The 22,518-nt window shown below is 38.4% G+C and overlaps 2 protein-coding genes across 3 annotated transcripts in view; one reads left to right on the top strand and one right to left on the bottom strand.

Annotated features, from left to right (window-relative positions):
* Positions 1–13,193, top strand: part of KCTD3 (potassium channel tetramerization domain containing 3) — a 54,170-nt gene extending 40,977 nt beyond the window's left edge. For both annotated transcript variants that reach the window (XM_030302387.1, XM_030302388.1), the window contains 5 exons: positions 2,181–2,336; positions 6,366–6,462; positions 9,963–10,147; positions 10,234–10,372; positions 11,419–13,193. In XM_030302387.1, the coding sequence (XP_030158247.1) occupies positions 2,181–2,336; positions 6,366–6,462; positions 9,963–10,147; positions 10,234–10,372; positions 11,419–11,977 (1,136 nt within the window). In that variant the 3' untranslated portion in view covers positions 11,978–13,193. The remainder of the gene's footprint in view (positions 1–2,180; positions 2,337–6,365; positions 6,463–9,962; positions 10,148–10,233; positions 10,373–11,418) is intronic.
* Positions 13,194–17,477: 4,284 nt separating this feature from the next.
* Positions 17,478–22,518, bottom strand: part of USH2A (usherin) — a 739,358-nt gene continuing 734,317 nt past the window's right edge. The window contains exons 70-71 of the mRNA XM_030302386.1: positions 19,836–20,057; positions 17,478–17,567 (exon numbers count right to left, since the gene is read on the bottom strand). Coding sequence (XP_030158246.1) covers positions 17,478–17,567; positions 19,836–20,057 — 312 coding nt within the window. The remainder of the gene's footprint in view (positions 17,568–19,835; positions 20,058–22,518) is intronic.

Below are 22,518 nucleotides of genomic sequence, written 5' to 3' on the forward strand. Positions count from 1 at the left end.
CTCCTCTCGATTTGTTTTCTTTGTGGACTTATCACTTGATCATTTCTTTGCCTGTTTATCATCTGTCCCCCTCTTCTAGAATGTAAGTTTTACAGCAGCAGAAGCTTGTTTATTCTGTTCTCAGCACTTAGCATACTTCTCGACACATACAAGATGCTGAATAAATGTTATGTAAAATGAGGTAATTTGATCCTGGGAGAAAATAAGACTGTTTTGTAAGGCTATTGTGATGACCACACTTAGTAGTAATTGCTGTTATTTTGATGGTGACGATGTTACTGCAGGATGAGACGCCAAAGAACTACATCGTAAAATCTGCATTTAACATCAAATATTTCATGTAGGTTTAAAATTTAAATAAATTTGTCAAGAACAATGTCCAGTTGAGCTACAAATGTAGAGTATTTTATGTATACTCCGTTACATCATTCTGCCACCTGGTGGATATTGACATGAATGTAATGACATTCTTTTTCCTATAGTGTTAGTTTTCATGTCTTAAAACTGTAATGATTATTTTTAACAAAATAACTAAATTGCCTATTGAGTCAACTAAAAGTGTTTAAGATGTTTTCTTTTTTTTTTTTTAAGGTATTTTTCTGAATCCTAGTAACCTTATTAGTGAAATAGGAAATTATTTTCCATGAAGCTGATAAAGCAGCCTAGAACTAAATGTCTCCTTTTTCACCAGAAACTGACATCCTGAGATAGGAGAATTTTGTTAGATAATGTAACACCTGTATACTTTGAATTTTTATTGCTATTTGTCAAAATTAAATTTCTAAAGTTTTGTTTAAAATATGCAGCTGTGGCATTTTACCCAGTGAGAAAGATGTATCTATAAGAAAGTTTGAATACTTTCCTAGTATTTACTGATGGGTTCATAGCTCATTGCTAATAATAGCACATTCTCTGAAAACCGAGTAAGTTGTACTTTTCCATTAAAAAGTACACTTTTTTGTTAAGTCATGCCACGAAAGTACTTTTTTTTTTTTTTTTTTTGCATTAACAATATCAATTGCTGGTTTGTATTTTCTAAAGGAGTAGTTCCTCAGATCAAGAAACAATAGGTAGGGTACTTGGTAGGAAATACCTTAATATGTATCCACTTAATATTATTTACATTAAAAAAAAACCTAATTGGAGTATGTTTCTTAAATTTTTTTTTTTCCAACGTTTTTATTTATTTTTGGGACAGAGAGAGACAGAGCATGAATGGGGGAGGGGCAGAGAGAGAGGGAGACATAGAATCGGAAACAGGCTCCAGGCTCTGAGCCATCAGCCCAGAGCCTGACGCGGGGCTCGAACTCACGGACCGCGAAATCGTGACCTGGCTGAAGTCGGACGCCCAACCGACTGCGCCACCCAGGCGCCCCTGGAGTATGTTTCTTAAATGCAACTATAAAATAGTTCTTAACTTTATCTTAATTTTCTTTAATATAACTATGAGTAGGTGATACAAGCTTTTTGACAAATGTAATTTGTGTCCATAAATTTTCAGTAACTCCTGATCTAGGTTGTTTATGTTTAAGTAACATAAGCAGAAGCAGTTTCTATGGTTGAAGAAAAATAGGCTGGGTAACTCATTTACTCTGTAGTTTAGTCACAGAACAGAATAATAGCATCTTTTATCTTGCATGCATTTTTTTTTTTAAACATTTCCTCCAATTATACTTTACATGCTACTTTTGTAAGGACCCATAGATTTACTTACATACCTTATGTTTGCCTCAAGGTAAATTATATTCAGTTCTTTCATTTTTGTTGGCCGGGTACAGATTAAGTGTAATTTTAGGATAAAATACGTCATTTGCCACTCAAAACGTGCTATGATCTATTTAATATAGATCACAGTTTAAAAAGTTACACACAAAAAAGGTGATGTTGTTGGTGCTCTTTTTTTTTTTTTTAGTTTTTTTTAATGTTTTTATTTATTTTTGAGAGAGAGACACACACAGCATGAGCAGGGGAGGGGCAGAGAGAGAGGGAGACACAGAATCTGAAGAAGGCTCCAGGCTCTGAGCTGTCAGCCCAGAGCCCGACGCGGGGCTTGAACTCACGGACTGTGAGATCATGACCTGAGCTGAAATCGGACGCTTAACCAACTGAGCCACCCAGGCGCCCCTGTTGGAGCTCATATAATCTATATTTAACAACTTTTTTTATGTTCTCTTTCCTAGTGTGTGCAGATAATAATCATGTCCGGACATGGACAGTAACACGATTCAGAGGAATGATCTCTACTCAGCCAGGTTCTACTCCTTTAGCATCATTCAAGATACTGTCTCTGGAGGAGACAGAAAGTCATGGAAGCTATTCCTCTGGAAACGACATAGGTGGGCTGGATAATTTGGGGGCACTTTCAAATACTTTGTGGGCAATGCAAAAGTAGTATGCTAACTGTAAAGAGAAACCTAAAAATGAGTTTCAAATAGAAGTTTTCACTTCAATTTTGAAACTCATTTAAAACAGAAATTTAGTGTGTTTTCTTATTTAGTTCTATAAATTCACCAACTGTAGCATATTTTTTGTTTAAAAAGTTGAGCAAATTTTCATCTATTTATCATTTCCTTTTTTAAATAATATCTCCAAATGCTAACCACTTTTGTTTATGATTAAAAGCCATGATAGCTGTGCACATTTGAAACATGAAGGTTGTTTTCTTTTATTGCTAATAATCTGAAAATAATTTTTTTTTAATATTTATTTTTGAGAGCACGAGAGAGAGAGATAGAGCGTGAGTGGGGGAGGGGAAGAGAGAGGGAGACACAGAATCTGAAAAGAAGGGCCCCAGGCTTTGAGCTGTCAGCACAGAGCCCAATGCGGGACTTGAACTCAAGAACTGCAAATCATGACCTAGGCCAAAGTCAGATGCTTAACTGACTGAGCCACCCAGGTGCCCCTGAAAATAAAAGTTGAAGCTAGAGCAGGGCTGGTGGTGTTATGTGCTAATAGTTGTTTTGATGGCATTGCAATGGCCATCGGGAAATAATAAGCATATCTCCATTGATACGCTCTGATTTCAGCAAAAAAGTATATAAAGTTGATTTGACTTGTCCCTCTATATACCATATGACACGTGCGCATGTGGATACTCACACATACAAACATATGTGCAGTCTTCACAGAGACATATCATTGTCTCTTTGGAAGATTCTGTACGTTGTATCTTCACTGTATATAATAGTTCTATGGGACCTGTTCATTAACCCATGTGCCTTTCTGATCATTTTTTTTTTATATAAGCAGGAATTATAGCACTGATAGAAAGGAGTACATTAGAGTTGTTTTATTAGAATTGTTTTATGTGAAACATTTAAATGTATGTTCAGCCAGAATATGCTCTCACAGTAAAGATTTTAAAAGTTATCTTTAAAAAATACAAGCTATTTATGAGAATTATAGTATGACTGTCTTAGTATTTTTGGAAAAAGAAACACTCAGCTTTGTTGATTTTAACAATTGCTCTGTGACCCAGTTTTCTCTGTGATCTAGGCACTGTAAGTTTAGTTTTATCTCAACAAATGTCTTGCTTGTTTTATTGAGATACAATTAATTGACAGTAACATTGTGCAGGTTTGAGTTGTAGCGTCCACAGAATTTTATTGAGTACCTTTGCTCCAAGCATTAGGAATCTTAAGAAAAAAAACAAAACAAAAAAACTGTGGTGAACCTCCAGTCACAGTGTGGTGACCAGTAGAAACAAAAAGCAAACAATCTCATGGGGCAAAAACACCAAGGGGAGATAGTTCTAGTCTGCTTGTTGGGTAATCGTGACATACAGTCTCATTTAATTTTCTTGATAGTTGTATGAGGAAGATATTATTCCCCACTTACACTGGTGGAAACTGACATTCAGAGAACACTTAGTAGAGGTCTCAGTGTTTGAACTGAGACATGAAGGATGGATAAGGGTTGAAGTCTTACCTGGCAAATTTGGAAAATGTCAGAAAAGTCATTAATTGGTGGTATGTGGGTGAGAATAGTAGGGCATGAGACTGAGTGGATAGGCAGAGGTCAGATCAGGGAGGACATGTATAATATGAAAGAAAAGATGTTTAGAAACAGCCCTGGAAATTACAACAGCCTTGTAAACTGTTTGAAAGAGGGCAGGGAGATTTTTTTTTTTCCTTTATAGTTCTCATAAAAAAAATTTCTTAAGAGACATTCAGGATAGTGGAACAGAATAGAAAGTCCAGTGTCTGTAGGCTTCTTTGTATGGGTGGAATCTAAATTGCAGTGGTCAATTGAATAAATACTGGAGGCAACCGTGAAAGAAAGAAATAATGGATCTAGTTAGAAAGCAAAAGGTTCAAAGGCCATCTTTCTGACTCCCTACTCTCTTCTTCCCCATTGAAGATAGGAGAGACCTGAGGATATTTATGTTCTGAAAGAAAGGAGCCAATTTGGGGAGAGGAGTTGGAGAAACTTTAAGGAAGGGAGGTGTGGATAATTGAGGTACAAAGAGTTAAGCTACGTGAGCATCTCACATGACGATAGTTTGAGGGGAGAGAAGATACGGTCCCAGAATCCTTATTTCTAGTTTTTATCCATCATCACTATTTTGACTTTGGTTACGGGTTATTGAATGAGGACTCTCATTTCATCTCAATAGAATTAGACTTGAGAAAATTGTCCACTAACTGAGCAAGTGCGTAGCTTAGTGAAGAGCCAGACATCTTGGATTTGAACTCCAGTTCCATTAGGTAGGACCTCTGAGATCTTTGGTTAACTAATCTCTTGGTGCCTTAGTTTTCTTATCTGTAAAATGGAGATCATAATAGTGTATCCCTTATGTATGATGATTAAAATGAGTTACGTGCAGAGCGTTTACTGTGGCACATAGTAACCATAATGTATTTGCTAACTGATAAAGGTGTTATTGTTGCATTTATTAATTAGGTATGATTCACTTAAGATGAAATTGTATCCTATATCACATACATTTGTGAACAGTGAGTTGGTATTATTTTAGCTAATGAGTATGATGAGAAACAAGAACTGCTAGAATTTTTTTTAATTTTTCATGAAACACATTTTTTATAATGTTCAGAATCTTTCTAAAATATATGAGCCATATACCTGCTTTGCCAGGTACAATAAAATAAAAATAATCGAATCTTTCTTTTTATTTTTTATTTTTTTTAGCATTTATGTATTTATTTTTATATTAAATATAATTTATTGTCAAATTGGTTTCCATACAACACCCAGTGCTCATCCCAACAGGTGCCCTCCTCAGTGCCCATCACCCACTTTCCCCTCTCCCCCAGCCCCCGTCAACCCTCAGTTTGTCCTCTGTATTTAAGAGTCTCTTATGGTTTGCCAGCCTCCCTCTCTGTAACTTTTTTTTTTCCCCTTCCCTTCCCCCATCGTCTTCTGTTAAGTTTCTCAGGATCCACCTATGAGTGAAAACATATGGTATCTGTCTCTCTCTGCCTGACTTATTTCACTTAGCATAACACTCTCTAGTTCTATACACATTGCTGCAAGTGGCCAGATTTCATTCTTTCTCATTGCTAAGTAGTATTCCATTGTATATATATAAACCACATCTTTATGCATTCGTCAGTTGATGGACATTTAGGCTCTTTCCATAATTTGGCTATTGTTGAAAGTGCTGCTATAAACATTGGGGTACAAGAATCTTTTTACATTGAAAACCTTGTGGGATACAACAGGCTTCTTCTAGTTAATTAAATTCTGTTTATTTATTATTTTAATGTTTACTATTGAGAGAGAGACACACACAGCATGAGCGGGAGAGGGGCAGAGCACAAGAGGGACACAGAATCTGAAGCCAGCGAACTCACAAGTCATGAGATCAGGACCTGTGCCGAAGTTGGATGCTCAACGACTGAGCCACCCAGGCGCCCAATTAAATTCTATTTAATGAAGTCACCCTTTATTTCTTAAGATTCTGCATTTGGTTCTTCAAGAAAGAGTAAAGTCCATACATGAACTAATTTTATTTATGTGTACTTTTTCTGAAGTTATAAGAAATGGCACACATTCTCAAAGATGATAGATGTAGAACCTGTATTTTAACAGGTCTTGTACTAGTGCTGTAAATGTATAGTCTTCAGCACATTAATGCCTTCAGCTTTAATAGGCTGAGTGCATAAAATAGAATTTGAAATATTATATATTTCTTTAAAAAATGTTTATTGCAAGTTGGAGTATGTGCAGCACTGCACTTTCTGTCTGACTGGGATGTGGACTATAAGGCCAGGTGTTGACAGGTGTGAAAAATGCTTTTTTTTTTTTTTTTTTTTCTTTTTTTTTGGTATTGACATTTCTGTTGTTCAGTGAAACCAATGGATTTCAGTTAACTTCTTTTGACATTGTCTGTTTTTTGACCCAAGGGCCTTTTGGAGAACGAGATGATCAACAGGTGTTTATCCAGAAAGTTGTTCCCATCACCAACAAACTGTTTGTAAGACTCTCATCTACTGGGAAAAGGTAAAACTTTATTTGTATTCAGAAGTCACTTTTGTCTTAAAAAAAAGAAAAAAAACCATGTAATTTGACATACTGATAAAAAGTACTACCAGAAGCAAATTGTTGAAAAAAGAAGTCTAGTCATTACCTTGGATCTTTTTAGCTTAAAATTAAGACAGTATATTTAGTACTTAATCTTCTAGGATTTTTTTAAGGTTTTTCACTGATCCTGTGGACAGTTAAGAAGACTGTGGATGGGTGATATAACAATAAGAACCCATGAATTTGATGGCAGACAGCTGAGTTAAATTCTGATTTTGGCACTTCCTCTTATTAGCTGCATAAATTCAACTTGTTACTTTGTTTCTCTGAGCCCCCAGTTTCTTTATAAAATAAGGTTCAACTACCTTGGAAGGATGTCATTAAGATAAAATGAGTTAAAAACATGAAATATCTTTCGTGGTTCCAGACTGTAACAGATGCCCAATAGAAATTAGTTTCCCCTTTTAACATTTGAGTGAAATTGTACTTCTTTTAAATTACTATATATAGCCTCAAACCTCAAACAGATTGACGTGTACATTTCTCTTCTATAAAAACAAATTTTTTTGCATGCCAAACAAGTGAAAAAGGTGGAATTCATACCTAGTAGTCATTAAGAAGGTTATGGATTTTCATACTAATGTTACTAATGCTACTGCTCTTGTTCCCCTTCAGCATGTGGTTTCTCATTTCCTAATATGTTAATGAACAAACTCTTGGAGATGATAAATTTTTTTTCCATCAAAGTTCATTGCATATAGTCATCAGCAAGTGTTAAATGAGTTGATTCTAGAGAATGATTTTTAAGTACTAAACCACTTTTGTTACCTTTTTCTTTTTAAGAAAATGTATTAGAAGCCTGTAATGTAGTTAGAGATCAGATTATTATCTTGAGAAATGTTATAAATCACCATGATTCATCATTTTCTCTGCATATTAGTGAAGGTGCCGTCAAACATGTATTAAAACTGCTGCATAACAGCCTCTGACAATGTGTTTCATATCCTTGTTCAATTCTAATGTCCTCCCTCCTCTGTTAGGTTAAACAGTGGCAGTGTGTTATCATCTACAGTCTCTGCATGACAGAACAAATTTTATAATTTTTAAATTCACGATTCCACAGGAAGAGTTATATTTATAAAAATAATGAGAAATTACTTTGGGGGCACCTGGGTGGCTTAGTTGGTTAAGTGTCCGACTTCGGCTCAGGTCAGGATCTCGCGGTTCGTTGATTTCGAGCCCTGAGTCAGTCTCTGTGCTGATAGCTCAGAGACTAGAACCTGCTTCGTATTCTGTGTTTCCCTCTCTCTCTGTCCCTCCCTGCTCATGCTCTCTGTCTCAACAATAAATAAATGTTTAAAAAAATTTAAAAAAATACTTTGTAGAATTAAATACAAAATCAACCCTTTATGGGGTGCCTGGTGGCTCAGTAGGTTAAGCATCTGACTCTTGATCTGGCTTAGGTATGATCTCACAGTTGGTGAGTTCGAGCCCCATCATGGGGCTCTGCACTGACAGCACAGAGCCTGCTTGGGATTCTCTTTCTCCCTCTCTTTCTGCCATTCCCCTGCTCCCGCTTTCTGTCTCAAAATAAATATATAAGCATTAAAAAAAAAAAATCCCTTTATGAGGCTAATGCTAAGTAAAGCTTTTGTTTAAAAGTCGTTCAGTTTCGGGGCGCCTGGGTGGCTCAGTCGGTTAAGCGTCCAACTTCAGCTCAGGTCATGATCTCGCAGTCCGTGAGTTCGAGCCCCGCGTCAGGCTCTGTGCTGACAGCTCGGAGCATGGAGCCTGTTTCAGATTCTGTGTCTCCCTCTCTCTCTGACGCTCCCCCGTTCATGCTCTGTCTCTCTGTCTCAAAAATAAATAAACGTTAAAAAAAATTAAAAAAATAAATTAAAAAGTAAAAGTCGTTCAGTTTCCTAATACTGAGAAGTGAAATGAAAAAGTTTTATTGAAAGTGGGCAGGGAAAAAACCTTGTCAGCATTTAAAGGAAGAAGCAATCCTAAGGAATCTAGCCCACAGGAAAAACAAAAAGCAAAATCATGTTTGTTTTCAAGCACGTAGGTTTATATTGTGTCATTTTATTTTGATTTATTGGGTTTTAAATGTGAACAGCAATTTAGATTTTAAAAATATTTTATATCAATTTATAGGTATTACTAAAAATGTAAATTCACTATGTTAAGAGGAAAAAACATTTCACAGTTTCACACCCATTTATGGTTAAAAAAAAGAATCTTAGTGCTTAAAATAAAGGACAGATTTTTTAATCTGATAAATAATGCCTACAGAACAAATTATAATAAACTTTATACACAGTGGTAAAATATTGAAAGTTTTTCCCTTTGGTTGGGAATGAGAGTAGGATAGCTTCTATCACTATATGTGGATGTCCAGTAATTAACCCTTCTCCCCTCATCATTTTATCCATGCTTGCCAGGAGGCTCAGCTATGCTTCATATTCTGTGTTTCCCACACTGATAAGTATGGTATTTCCCCTTCCTCCTTTATTTAAAAAAAAAAATTGTTTTATTATGTTTATTCATTTTTGAAAGACAGAGACAGAGCACAAGCAGGGGTAGGGCAGAGAGAGAGGGGGCCACAGAATCTGAAGCAGGCTCCGGGCTCTGAGCTGTCAGCACAGAGCCCGACGCGGGGCTTGAACTCACCAACGGTGAGATCATGACCTGAGCCGAAGCCAGATGCTCAACCCACTGAGCCACCCAGGCACCCCTCCTTTACTTTTTGACTTTGCATTTGCCTGGTACTATTTATTTACTTATTCATACATTCATTCATTCATTCATTCAATAAGCCTCTTTGTTTTGAAGTAGTCTGGGGTAAATAATTCAGTCAAGCATAAGGCAGTCAACTTTTACACGATTTTGACAAATCATTTGCTGACATTATTCCTTGTTTGTTTTATTTGTCAAATGTAAGTGATAATTGCTCTTTCTAGGTCCTTTTGTCCTTTATGAAAATCAGTGAAATAGTTATAAAAATCCTTTAAAAAAGTTAAGAATCTTATCTTAATGGAGGATACTACTTAGACCTCTCCATACACCTGTACATTTTTTTTTTCTGGTTTCAGACTTGAATTTCCACATACATTTTTAATGATTTCTCAAGATCTTTTCCAGTATCATGACTACTTGCTCTTGTTTCTGCCTTTTTAGTTTATAACTTCCTTTTCAAGAATTAGTTCCCATCAAGGTTCTTTCTGTTTTTAAGGTTGACTTAAATGATTTGCTTTATTTCATAATTATTTAAATATGTTGTTTTATAACAGCCTTTTCTATAGACTCAAAGAAACAAGGCTTGAATCTTATTTCTGTTGACTTGCCTTGAACTTTTTAGATCTGTTTTAAATACATAGAATAGTCAGCTCTAATTTGCTAATAAGCAATTTCAAAAATCTGAATTGCAACGTGTTACTTGCCCCCCGTGGTTTACAACTATACAATATTTTTTGCAGAATCTGTGAGATCCAGGCTGTTGACTGTACAACAATATCCTCATTTACAGTGAGAGAATGTGAGGGATCCAGTAGGATGGGCTCAAGGCCAAGGCGCTACCTATTCACAGGCCATACAAATGGCAGCATTCAGATGTGGGATCTGACCACGGCGATGGATATGGTTAGCAAAAGTGAAGAGAAGGGTAGGTTCCATGTGGGAAGTTGTTTGTCCGCAGGGTAATACGCTTTTGACAGAAGTGATGATAAAATGAGCGTGTGTTTTCCTAAGATGTAGGTGGTCCGACTGAAGAAGAGCTACTCAAATTACTGGATCAGTGTGACCTGAGCACATCTCGCTGTGCTACTCCTAACATCAGTCCAGCAACTTCTGTGGTTCAGCACAGCCGTCTCCGTGAATCAAATTCTAGGTAGGTTAAAGAGTCGTAAATTGTATTTATAAGTTGAATTGATTGCTTTTGGGAAAATTGGCTGAGATACTGTAATCACATAGTAGTTGAAAGAATCATTTTTCAAGGCACATTTTTAATTCTGACTTTGTTGACTCAGTTTTTTTAAAAACATTTTACTAAATTTCTCATCTATAAGCATATCTGGCTCTTTTTATAGAAGAACATTTTTTCCAGAGCATCTGGGGGCTTAGTCGGTTAAGTGGCCAACTCTTGATTTCCACTCAGGTCATGATCTCACAGTTGGTGAGTTCGAGCTGTGAATTGGGCTCTGTGCCGACAGCATGGAACCTGCTTGGGATTCTCTCTCTCTCTCTCTCTCTCTCTCTCTCTCTCTCTCTCTCTCTCTTTCTCAAAAATAAATACATAAACTTTAAAAATTTAAAAACCATTTTTTCTTTTTAACTTACTTTGTGAATTGCTGCCAGTTTGGTTGCCTATTATGTGATCAAGAGTTCATTCAAAGGAGATGGAAAAAACACATGTCACCTCGAATAGTGTGTGGATTTTTTTTTCCTGTTGCCTCAGGGAGATATTAATTGAAGCGATTACATCATCTGTGTAAGCTTATGTTTGGTTATTCTGTACTTCCGATACAGGAGCATTGTATGTCTTCTGGTTACCACATTTTTAAAAATTCCAAAATTTGGATTCAGGACCAAAGACTAAATTATATTGGTTCCATATTGGTTTGAAAGGTTTTTTTTTTTCCTCCCCCAGCGTTTTTCAGCTATTCAGAAATTCAGATTCACTGAATATATGTATGTTATTATTTGCATTGGTGATTTGATAAGCATACACACACCTACACACACACTAATCCATAATATATAGAGTACTTAAGTGAATTTTTATATATAGAAATGAGGATATGCATTCTTTATATATTTAAATAATACCTTTTCATTGTAGTTTAGTTAATGAGATGTGCCTCTGAAAAATCCCAGAAAGTAATCTGAACTGTAATTTTTTCTGAACTGTAATCTTTTATAAAACCTGTATTTCAGCCTTCAGCTCCAGCACCATGAGACTGTCCACGAAGCAGCTACTTATGGTTCCATGAGGCCTTACAGAGAGAGTCCTTTGTTAGCAAGAGCAAGGAGGACTGAGAGCTTTCACAGTTATAGGGACTTCCAGACTGTTAATTTGAACAGAAATGTAGAACGAGTCGTCCCTGAAAATGGTAACTTGGGTCCAGTACAAGCCGAAGTAAAGCGGGCAACGGGGGAATGTAGTGTATCGGAGAGAAAGTCTCCAGGAACAGAAGTAAAAAGTTTGAGAGAATCAGATAGTGGATTGGAAGTGCATAAAGTAGCTGAAGGTCTGGAATCTAAGAAAAGGTCATCAGAAGAAGAAAATGAAAATAAAATGGAGTTAAGGAAGAAAGGGGGATTTGAAGGAGGAGGATTCCTTGGAAGAAAGAAAGTTCCGTATCTGGCATCATCACCAAGTACTTCCGATGGAGGAACTGACTCACCTGGTACTGCGTCCCCGTCTCCTACAAAGACCACTCCGTCTCCTCGGCACAAAAAGAGTGATTCCTCAGGTCAAGAGTACAGCTTGTGAGAACTCACCAAAATGAATAGTAGTTTTGTTAATTTAGACAAAAGTTGAACACTTTACTGGATTTCAGTACATTAGCTTTTACACCAAAACTTTGCAAATTAAAACTGGAGTTCATTCAATATCTTTTTAAACAGAATTACCTGGAGTAAGGAGAGAAAATAATTATATCTCTTTTGACCTTTTGGAAAGTTTTTTTAGTTTTACAAGTACATTTAACAGATTGTTTGTAAAAAAAAAAAAAAAAAAAAAAAAAGCAAGAGTCCATGTCAATATTTCGTTATTCTCCAGATTTTGGAAGCAAAGTACCGAGTCTTACTAAGATAGTGCCCACGATAGGTGAGCATCCTTTGAGGGCACGGGGACCAACAGTGCGTTCCTAACCTTGATATTGCTTGAGATTTGTCTTGCAATGTTATGTTACGCGAATCACGTTAATTCTCTTTGGAATTTAGTCTCCCAACACTTATTGTGATTGCCAAGTGTTTACCAGATATTTAATGAGGTGCTATGTTTGTGAAAAAATATCACCTAATTCAAAAAACACTATTGATGTTGAACACCAGATAACACTATAGTAGTCAGTCCCTTAGGGTATTTTTTTTTAAATTGTGGGTCATTATCTGATTCTCATTTTTGGAGTTCTTAAGTTTTACCAAGCATCATCCATGTTAAATACCGAACATCCATTTAAACTTCCTTTAAAGTTGGAGCAGTTGTCTGTGTTTGAACAGGTGAAGTAAAAATAATAATCCAGGATCGAGCTTTTGAGTGCCCAGAAGGGAAGCTGTACTAGTTGTTAGCCTGCCTTGTTTTATTTAGGATACACCGTATTTTTCCCCCACTGTTAATAACAAAGATAATCAAGTTAGAATGTGGCCATTTTGTTAAGCTTATGAAATCGCAGTTCTCATTTTTGGTTAAAGGTTTTGGCTGCTGTAAAAGTATTATTTTAAAATATACTTTGAATTGTAAGAACAAAAGACAAATTTTTGTACTTTTTTCTTTTAATTGGCATCATTTTCAAGTTTCTGCATATAGGGTAATTGTAAATTTAAAGCATTAAGCATTTATTGATGAATAATGTATATATTCTCATTCCAAGAAATACAAGTGAGTGAAGCTGAAATAAATTCTTTAAAGTTTATTGCTCGTGATTTCACAACAGTTCTCTTGTATTTATTTATCAATTAAGTCTAATAAAAACGATTAAATAAGACTATGCGTTCTTGGTTATTTAGGGAATAGAAGGCCTGTTTGAAGTACACCTGCATGTGGTTGTTCATGTCTTCTTCCTGCAGTAAGAAAGGGGGAGGGAACATGCGTGGAAGCTAATGTACGTTATCGTGGAGGAAAAATGTTTGGCCGAGCATAATTTCCATATTACCAAGGATTTGTAATTCTCTCCATACCCTTCTTTCTCATTATCACTGTCCTGTAAAAGTTGTGGGGGCAAGTGAGAAAATGAAAGAAAAATTTTTGAGGATTTACCCAGCCTTTTCCATTAACAAAAGGCCAGGGGTGGGGGCGCCTGGGTGGCTCAGTCCATTAAGCATCTGACTCCAGCTCAGGTCGTGATCTTGCAGTTTGTGAGCTCGAGGCCGGTGTCAGGCTCTGCTGAGAGCTCAGAGCCTGGAGCCTGCTTCAGATTCTGTGTCTCCCTCTCTCTCTGCCCCTCTCCTGCTCATGCTGTGTCTCTCAAAAATAAATAAATGTTAAAAATTTTAAAAAAGGCCGGGGGGGGGGGTAGGGGAGACTATTCTATAGTAAAATCCCATAAATAGGCAACTCACTATACCACGGGTTGCAGTATACTATGAGTCAGATCTTTTTGATCTCTTTCACTTACGGGAATTTGAACCTTCATGTTAGGACATGGGTTTTGGGTCTTCTGACACTTAACTTTGTGACCTTGAGCAGATGACCCCTGCTATGCGTGTTTTCCTTGTACCTACCTCATTATGGTTTTTGTGACCCAAAGGAAAAAAAAATTGAGATGAGTCTATATACTTTGTGTTCAATGACAAATGAGAACAATTCTAATTCTCATGATGAGAGTATTTCAAGTAATTCTGTACTTCAAAGCAGTACTCAGAAGTGCCATCATACCGGTTGGGTAGGATTGCTGTCCTCATTTCGTAGAGGAGACCACTGAGGAGAAATAACCGCCACAAAGCTTGTGAGCTACTGAGCCAACTTTGAACCCGTGCTGCCTGTTTCAGGAGCCTGTGGTCTTGTCTGGCTTTCTCATCTAGGCTTATACACCGGGATGACCTCAGGTTATACGTGTACACCTGCCCAGGCCTCCCTCCAATCTGGTGGGGGGACTCTTGCTTTGGGAAAAGTACCACAGTTAATTCTAATGTACAATCAGGAGTTGAGATTATACGGAGCATCTTGTTTTCTTAAATGGGTTCAACTTTATCATTGTTATTTATGTGTTAGTTGTAAATATAACTCAGAGCTGTTAGAGTGGTTTTTTTCACTAATAAACTTGGTTTACTTTTTAAAATTAAGCAAACCAACTTTTAGACAAGTTTACATGATATCTGTGCGATGGAAATAAACTACTCGTGATATAATTAAGTTCCTTATCACCGAATTATTCCATCTGGCCTATGTTTTATTTACAGGTTGTTCAAGTTGAATTATATTGATGTTAACATGATTTTTGGATCAGCATAAGATACACTGACATATTTAGGTTTTCCATTTAGTGGAAATGACAACAGATCATCTATAAATACAATTTTTAATAGAGCTTATAAATATAGCTACAGACTCTTAGCAAAGAGTTAGTATTAGGAATAACCGTAGTTCTGAACCCGAGAATGTGGCCTGTACTAGTGGTAAGACCTGAGTTCAGGAGATTTAGAACCTATTTAAAGGGATCCATAAAGAACTGGTCATTGTTCGCTCTAAAGGAGAAACGGTGTGCCAAGGAATATAGTCCCTGTGCATAGCGCCAGCCGCATGAGTTCTTCCAGGTGGCTTTACATCACTGGCTTTCAAACTAGAACACTGGAAAGCTTTCTAAAGTACTGATGCCTCAGGGGTGGCTCAGTTTAAGCAACTAACTTCGGCTCAGTTCATGATCTCGCAATTCACGAGTTCCAGCCCCGCGTCAGGCTCTTGTGCTGACATCTCAGAGCCTGGATGGAGCCTGTTTCAGATACTGTCTCCTTCTCTCTCTGCAGCCGCTTCCCCCCCCGCCCCCCCCCCGCCCTGCGCTCTGCCTGTCTCTCAAAAACATTAAAAATACTGATGACTTAGCCTCATGGCAGACAATTGAATCAATCTCTAGGGATGAGTCTACACTGTGAAATGAAAGTTGGCCCACAATACGCCTTAAAATAACAAAATCTTGGGCTGCTTCTCTGAACAACGTGAAAGTAAGGTTTAGAATGTTGCAGGGGGCAGTGTTCTTGGTGGGAGCCATACAGGCTTCTGTCCATTCCAAGCTATGGGATCAAAATGTAAATGTTTCAGCTAAATGAATTCATGTAATAGCTAAATGTCTAATTAGATTAAATGGATAATGATTTAATATAAAAATGCCCTGCAGTTCTCTATTCGTGTCGAATTTTAAACTGTGATAAAGGTATCTGGTTAATTTTTCAAAAATGGGGAAGAGCTCAATGTAAATCCACCAAATTACATTTGCAGAAGAGTAGACCAAGGATAGAGTGCAACTTCACAACTGGAGAAGAGCTCTTCTTCCCTATGTACCTGAAGTAGCTCATGTGATCAGAAACTCAACCTTGGTTGAGGCTCACTTGGGCCAGCTTTAAACAACCACTTGACCCGGAATCATCAAATGCAATTAAAACCAGTAAACTAGCCAATCCTGTGTTTCCATTTTAGAAAGTTAAAAAAAAAAAAAAAAAAAAAAAGGTTAAAGAAAAGAATCTTATAATTTGTACATCCACTGCAAGGGTGCACAATTGTTGCAGATTTGTCTGCTTACAGTAGTTCTCACGAGGGAGCAGAAGTGCTGTTTAACACTGGCCTGTGCTTTTGACACTTAGAGTTGGCAAGATTTGTCAGGAGTTGGTCAGTCTGAGGATCTGTTCTTCCACAGACTGAGTTAAAGCCTCAGTACCCCCAAAGTCCACAATCTGACTTGAGGCAGAACAAGGGTATCCCTTATGTTATAAATTTTTGCCACTTTAGCCTTGGGAAAATCCACCTACCTCTGGATTAACTCACAAAATAATGTCTGACAATTGTGTATGCGACCTATAGACACAAAATAACTTTCCGGAATCATTACATAGCTCTTTTAAGAATAAGAAAGACAGTATTTTTTAGTGTTTTCCACGAAGAACAAATACCTTTAATTTAATGTTGATGACTTGGAAAAAAATGTTTCTTGGTCTAGGACTTTCACCAATGACTTCGTGCTCCAACTAGAGCAGATGCCAGAAGCTGTTGACCCATGGCAATTGGTACTGGGGAATATCATCTGCTGTTGGTGATTCTAGGGCTAAAATAGTGAGTTCTCCGAAATGAAGGGCTATAGTACGGAGTAATAGACACATACGCGTATATACATATGACATATATGCTCATGTATCATCTTGTGTCTACATACAAATGTTAAGTGAAACACTTCCAAAGCTGGGAGGAGCACGAAACTTCTTTTTAAATTCTACAGGCTAATTAAATGTTGCAAATAGAACAGTGGTTTCCATGTGAAAGGTGCAAAGCTGACGATGTCAGTATGCCTGGGGATGCAATTGACAGGATTGTATGGAAAGTATTGATTGGAGTTTCAAAACTATATAAAATATGTGGGAAATAGTTCTTTAGTCCTTAGACTTTCAGAAGATTCATAAATGCAAGAACAGATTTGTAAGTTTATGTGGTGCTCTGCCAAAATTTGGTGTGTACTTTTTTAAAAAAAAACTACGTTTGGTGAGTACTTAGCATTAAACACTAATTACATTGAACCTTCCTCTCAGTGTGTATCCACCACTGCAGTCTGTTTTTCTCTAACTGATTCAGCTTGGCCTGAAACTGGGATTTTATTTTGTAGCTGTGATCATTAGAATTGCTGTTTCTTCCAGGATCGTGTCACTTCATGGGAATAAAGGATTGAAAGGAGCAGCAGTGACGTCCTCTCAGAAGAACTGCTTAGTTTCTCACTTGTAACGACCGTGGGCCGATTTGAAATTGTCCCTGATTATCCACTTAACCAATGGAGTCACTGTCTGGGCCAAGTGAAAATCACAGGCTCGTTTAGCTTCCTCAAAGTAAGTAGAGCAAAATAAGTTTTTTCATATCGATGGTACCCCTTATTTCAGACCACCTGAAAAACAGACCTCTATCACAGAAGAACAACTTCAAAAATAAGCCTTGTTTTTGTTTGGTTTTCTAAAGGATTACAGAATAACCAGCAATGACTCTTTCTGGCGTATACAGTGAGTCTGTCCGTGATAACCCAGCGGGGACGGGGCATGGGGCCCGCCTTTCAGCTTTATGTCTTGCAAGTTTCCATCCTTCACAGGTGGGTGTCGGTGAACGTGGTGTGTTCCTTAGTCACAGAGCTGAAACCCTTGATGGCATTCATCAGGTCCTCTTCATCTACATACTGAAAAATAAGCCAGTCATCAGAGTTAGGACATTCGCTATCAGTAGTATTTGCCATTGATTGATAGTGGTATCGATTTAGTATAAAAAGTACTCTGTAAGTATTTTGTTAAAGGCTAGTATTATGCTCAAATCCTTAAGGCATGGTTTGAGATTGTCCTGCCTTAAGTTTACCTAATTGAAAGGATCACATGTACACATGAACTACGGACTAATCCAAAATGTCATTTGAGTGTTATTAAGTGCCGTATTTTAACTTTCTAAGCCTCAGTTTCCTCATCTGTCAAGTGAGGAGATTATATTTTATTTTATATTTATATTCATGGATGTTATACACACATCCACACACACACATATGTATATACATTTATATACTTAAGATTTGGTTCAGGGGTATCTGGGTGGCTCAGTTGGTTAAACGTCCGACTTCAACTCAGGTCACGATCTCATGGCTTGTGAGTTCGAGCCTCACGTCGGGCTCTGTGCTCAGAGCCTGGAGCCTCCTTCAGATTCTGTGACTCCCTCTCTCTCTGCCCCTCTCTCGGTTATGCTCTCTCTCTCTCTCTCTCTCTCAAAAATAAACAAACGTTAAAAAGAAGATTTGATTCAAACTAAGCAGAAGAGACAATGCATGCTATTGTGCTTCCCACTCTCTTACTGTATTTTGTATTTATTGAATAGGGCTAGTAATATTGTTTGTAAGGTTATAACGAACAGATTATTTTCCAGGTTTTGCATCTTCGAAAATTTTCATTAAATTGCTTTGCATATTGTCTATTGCTAGTACTGTCAAAAGCAAGCAAAACCGGCAATATAGCATAACAGTGAAGAATGGAGCTTCTGTAACCAAATGATGGTTTTAAGATCCCAATTCCATCGAAAAACCACTGTGTATCCTTAGGTAAGGACACACATGCATCTTAGCCCTCTATATGTTATGTTGTCCCCTATAAACTTGTCCTTTTCCATGTCAGATATGATCAATTAACAATTCCTTTAGGTTTCAGCCTGATGTAATTATTCCTGCCATTTAGAATCTTTAGATCTGGAATGGAATCATGGAACTCGAGAGTCATAACAATATCAAGCAGGCCCACAATTTTAAATTTTTTTTTTCAACGTTTATTTATTTTTGGGACAGAGAGAGACAGAGCATGAACGGGGGAGGGGCAGAGAGAGAGGGAGACACAGAATCGGAAACAGGCTCCAGGCTCTGAGCCATCAGCCCAGAGCCCGACGCGGGGCTCGAACTCACGGACCGCGAGATCGTGACCTGGCTGAAGTCGGACGCTTAACCGACTGCGCCACCCAGGCACCCCAAGGCCCACAATTTTAAAATGCACATTGTAGATCATTGTCCTGAACAAGCCAAGACTGTGCATTTTTCATTGTGATTAGAACCTGGAACCGGGAAACTTGCCCTATTCCTTGCCATTACTTAAGAAAGTCTTTGTGGAAGTCCTCAACTTTTCAGCGAAGGAAAATTGAGTACTTAGATGAGAGGAAGACTCTAAAGGCAGAAACAGACGGTTGGAAGACATGGAAGCGAATCAGTCTGCTCTGCAGAGCAGGTGAGTTCTTAGCTGGCGATCTTTCCTAGCTAACTACCCCAAAGGAACAGTTCTCCAGCAGATGTCTAGGTAGTCGGCATAATGCAGAAGGTTGATGGTTGGTAAAAACTGTAGGGTTTTATCCATTTCAGCCACTAGGGACTTATAAAAAATATTAGATATTAATGAGGTTAACTTTCCAAGAGTCAGTTATTTGTATCCACTGGACTGAAATTATGAAAGATGAAGTTCATAAACAGTAATACCTTTGTTTATCATGATTTTCTGAGTTTCTTGGAAAAGAACCATTGAGCCTATTGAAAGAAAGATTTTCCCCTCTAACCATAAACCCAAAGGAAAAAGGTGATGCACTTTTTTTTTTTTTTTTTTGGTTGTTGTAGACCAGTTCCAATGTTCCCAGTCACCTTCTGCCCAAGTTAATAGAGTATAGCCTGTTTGTCTCTCCACCTACTTGATGAATTCATTTTTTTGAGCATCTGATGTTTGCAAAAAGAACGAGACAAAGTTTCTACCCTGCTCATCAAACAATTTTAGTAACACTAATAAGTAGGTCATTATAAAATACTTGGGCAAATGGTCGGAGGGATGCAAAGTGCTGGGAGGCAGCATTCAATGAAGACAAGATGCTCCACGCCATCCATTTACCAATGTTCTTTTGGGGGGTTGATCAAAGGCTCTGGATAAGGAAACCCACTCACCAATCCACTATCGTGGCCCATGATGGTTTCCCACAATGAGTCATCGATCAAGACTTTCTTGTCCTGAAAGTCCATGAGTTGGCTGACACTGCGGTGGAGAGAGCCTTGGGAATAAGTGTGGCTTATTTGACTCTGACTTGGGATCCGAAGTACGGATATGCTGCGGTTGCTCCTGATACTGATGGGTGTCCCAGACCGGGGAATTTTGGTATCAGCTAATCCCTGAAAAGAAAGTTGCTGTTGGTGATTACTGTCTAAAGAAAATGGATTTGCAATGGGACGGAAAATGTGTGTCACACATTGTCAATGAAGGGAACACTCCATTTCCTCCTACAGAACAGCTTGTCTGGAATACCGTGGCCCCTGGGTTTTTGGTAAGGGTGAGATGATAAACTAATAGTTGTATTAGACATCAGTGTTCTTAGCACCTACAGAATTCATGCGCTAACGCTTTGGCTCTTGTTTCCTGGAGACAAGGGCTGGCTGCATTGCAAAGTGGTGAGGTGAAGGAGATAGAGGTTCGGTTAACAAAGTAACCCCTTCATGAGTGTCACCACTGAGCCTGTGTCTTGAGATCACCGCTTTTCCCAGAGCAAAGTTAACAATGGTCTCTTATGGCTGCCAAGTGAACACAGTTGGATTATATTTTAAAATCCCTGGATTTGTGTAGGAAAATGGACCCTCCCCACCCTCTCTTCTCATTCATATTGTTCTATTTGTTATAAGACTCAGCCATCAAAATAGGTCTGTGGGGCGCCCGGGTGGCTCAGTCAGTTAAGCATCCAACTTCGGCTCAGGTCATGCTCTCACGGTTCGCGAGGTCGAGCCCTGCATTGGGCTCTCTGCAGTCAGCGCAGAGCCCACTTCGGATCCTCTGTCCCCCTTCTCTCTGCCCCTCCCCACTCTCCCCTTCTAAAAAAATAAACATTAAAAAAATTTAGTAATTAATAAATCACCAGGCACCTGTGTGGCTCACTTGGTTAAGTGTCTGACTCGGTGCTGACAGAGCCTGGAGCCTATTTCGGATTCTGTCTCTTCTCTCTGCCTCTTTCCCACTTGCACCCTATAGCTCTCTCAAAAGTAAGTAAACATTAAAAATAAAAATATGATTTAAAAAATTAATAAATCAGGTCTGGTATTAACATCAGAAAGACAAAGGCACTATGTGATTAGAACCTAGAATGTGCCATAAGAAAATCTAGCTGCTCTAAGCATCTGAGGTTTGATTTAGCTGTTCCAATCAATGAAATGTTCCTGCTTTTCACTGTGTAGTCAACGCATCATGCACAAGATCATGCATTCACGCAGCACACGAGGTACCTCCAAGTGCATGGTGTAACTTTTTAGGGTAACATTGCTTGACACATCAGATATATCAGCCACAGAGTCAAACTGAGAACAAAGAGGGAGGCATCAATCAGCGTTTAGAACAAACAAAATTACCATCAAACAAATTCTTTGCGTTTCTCCAACAATGACATAATCATACAATCATTCCGAGATGCATCTCAGGGTGTGTATGTGTGTGTGTGTGTGTGTGTGTGTGTGTGTATTTCTGCAATTAAAATTGCATGGTGAGTGGAACGCAATGGCTTAGTGTTTCAGGTGAGTTCTACTGGAGTTATTTGTTTAGTGTTGCAGAGCATGAGAGGATCTTCAGGCACGTAAGTAAACTGTAAGTCAAACCTGCACTTAAACTCAGCTATACTTGATGCTATGTGGTCTTGAAAATGTTAACAAATCATAAAAGCCTCTCTCATTCCCTGGTATCTCTGTCCCCATTTCCTCTGTGAAGTCAGATTGGAGCCTAACATCCTTTGCCAGTACGTGTCTTGTGTCAAAAGGTTTCTTACCTATTCAGAGGACAGGAGTGCCCGGGATAGGAGCTTGTCGTGTGTGTGTGTGTGTGTGTGTGTGTGTGTGTGTGTGTGTGTTTCTGGGGTAGCTCTCATTGACTTACCCAAGTGTACAGGTGGATCTGAGACCCTGAGCAGGTAACTCCAGCTTGATCCTGTTCAGAATCTTACCCATTTATTCTGGGGCCCATAGATAACAACACCGGCTCTTTATTTGGTTCTAATAATGCAAATTATCCTCTCTTTAGTTTGGTTAACCTTCACTAATATTCTTCTATGTGCCCAACTTCGTGACACCAGCTTATGTTCAAAAATGTTTTTTAAAAGCAACAGAAGGAGGCCTGCAAGTACCCAGTTATTACCTGGGTAGGATTAACTTAGGATACAGTGGGTTCCGGGAACACTGCCCAGGGCCCTGGGACACTCCAGTTTCCACTTCTGCTAACCCTCTGGGCCCTGTGACTAATACCCTCAATACTGAAGATGAGCCAATGTGGGAGCCCAGAGCCCCTGGCAGCCAGCCAGTCCCCACCACCCCTGCCTCTCCTCACACCTCGCTTGGCCACTTCACAAAAGTAACCAGTTGGGAGCCACTCTGCTTTCCCCTGACGGTAAGGGGTATATGAGAGTAGGGTGTTTCCACTCTTTTGTCTGCCTGTCCCAGTGGACATCTGGCCTCAGAAGCAGCTTGGCTTGGGTTTGGCAGGAACTGTAAGGGCTAATCAGCACCCCTTACCTCTTTTGTGTTTTGTGTTTTCTTACTGTGGTAAGTACACTAATACGAGATCTACTCTCTTAACAGACTGGGTGACAATACAGCATTGTTA

This window comes from Lynx canadensis, chromosome F1, assembly GCF_007474595.2.
Source record: "Lynx canadensis isolate LIC74 chromosome F1, mLynCan4.pri.v2, whole genome shotgun sequence".
NCBI classification, from domain to species: Eukaryota; Metazoa; Chordata; class Mammalia; order Carnivora; family Felidae; genus Lynx; species Lynx canadensis.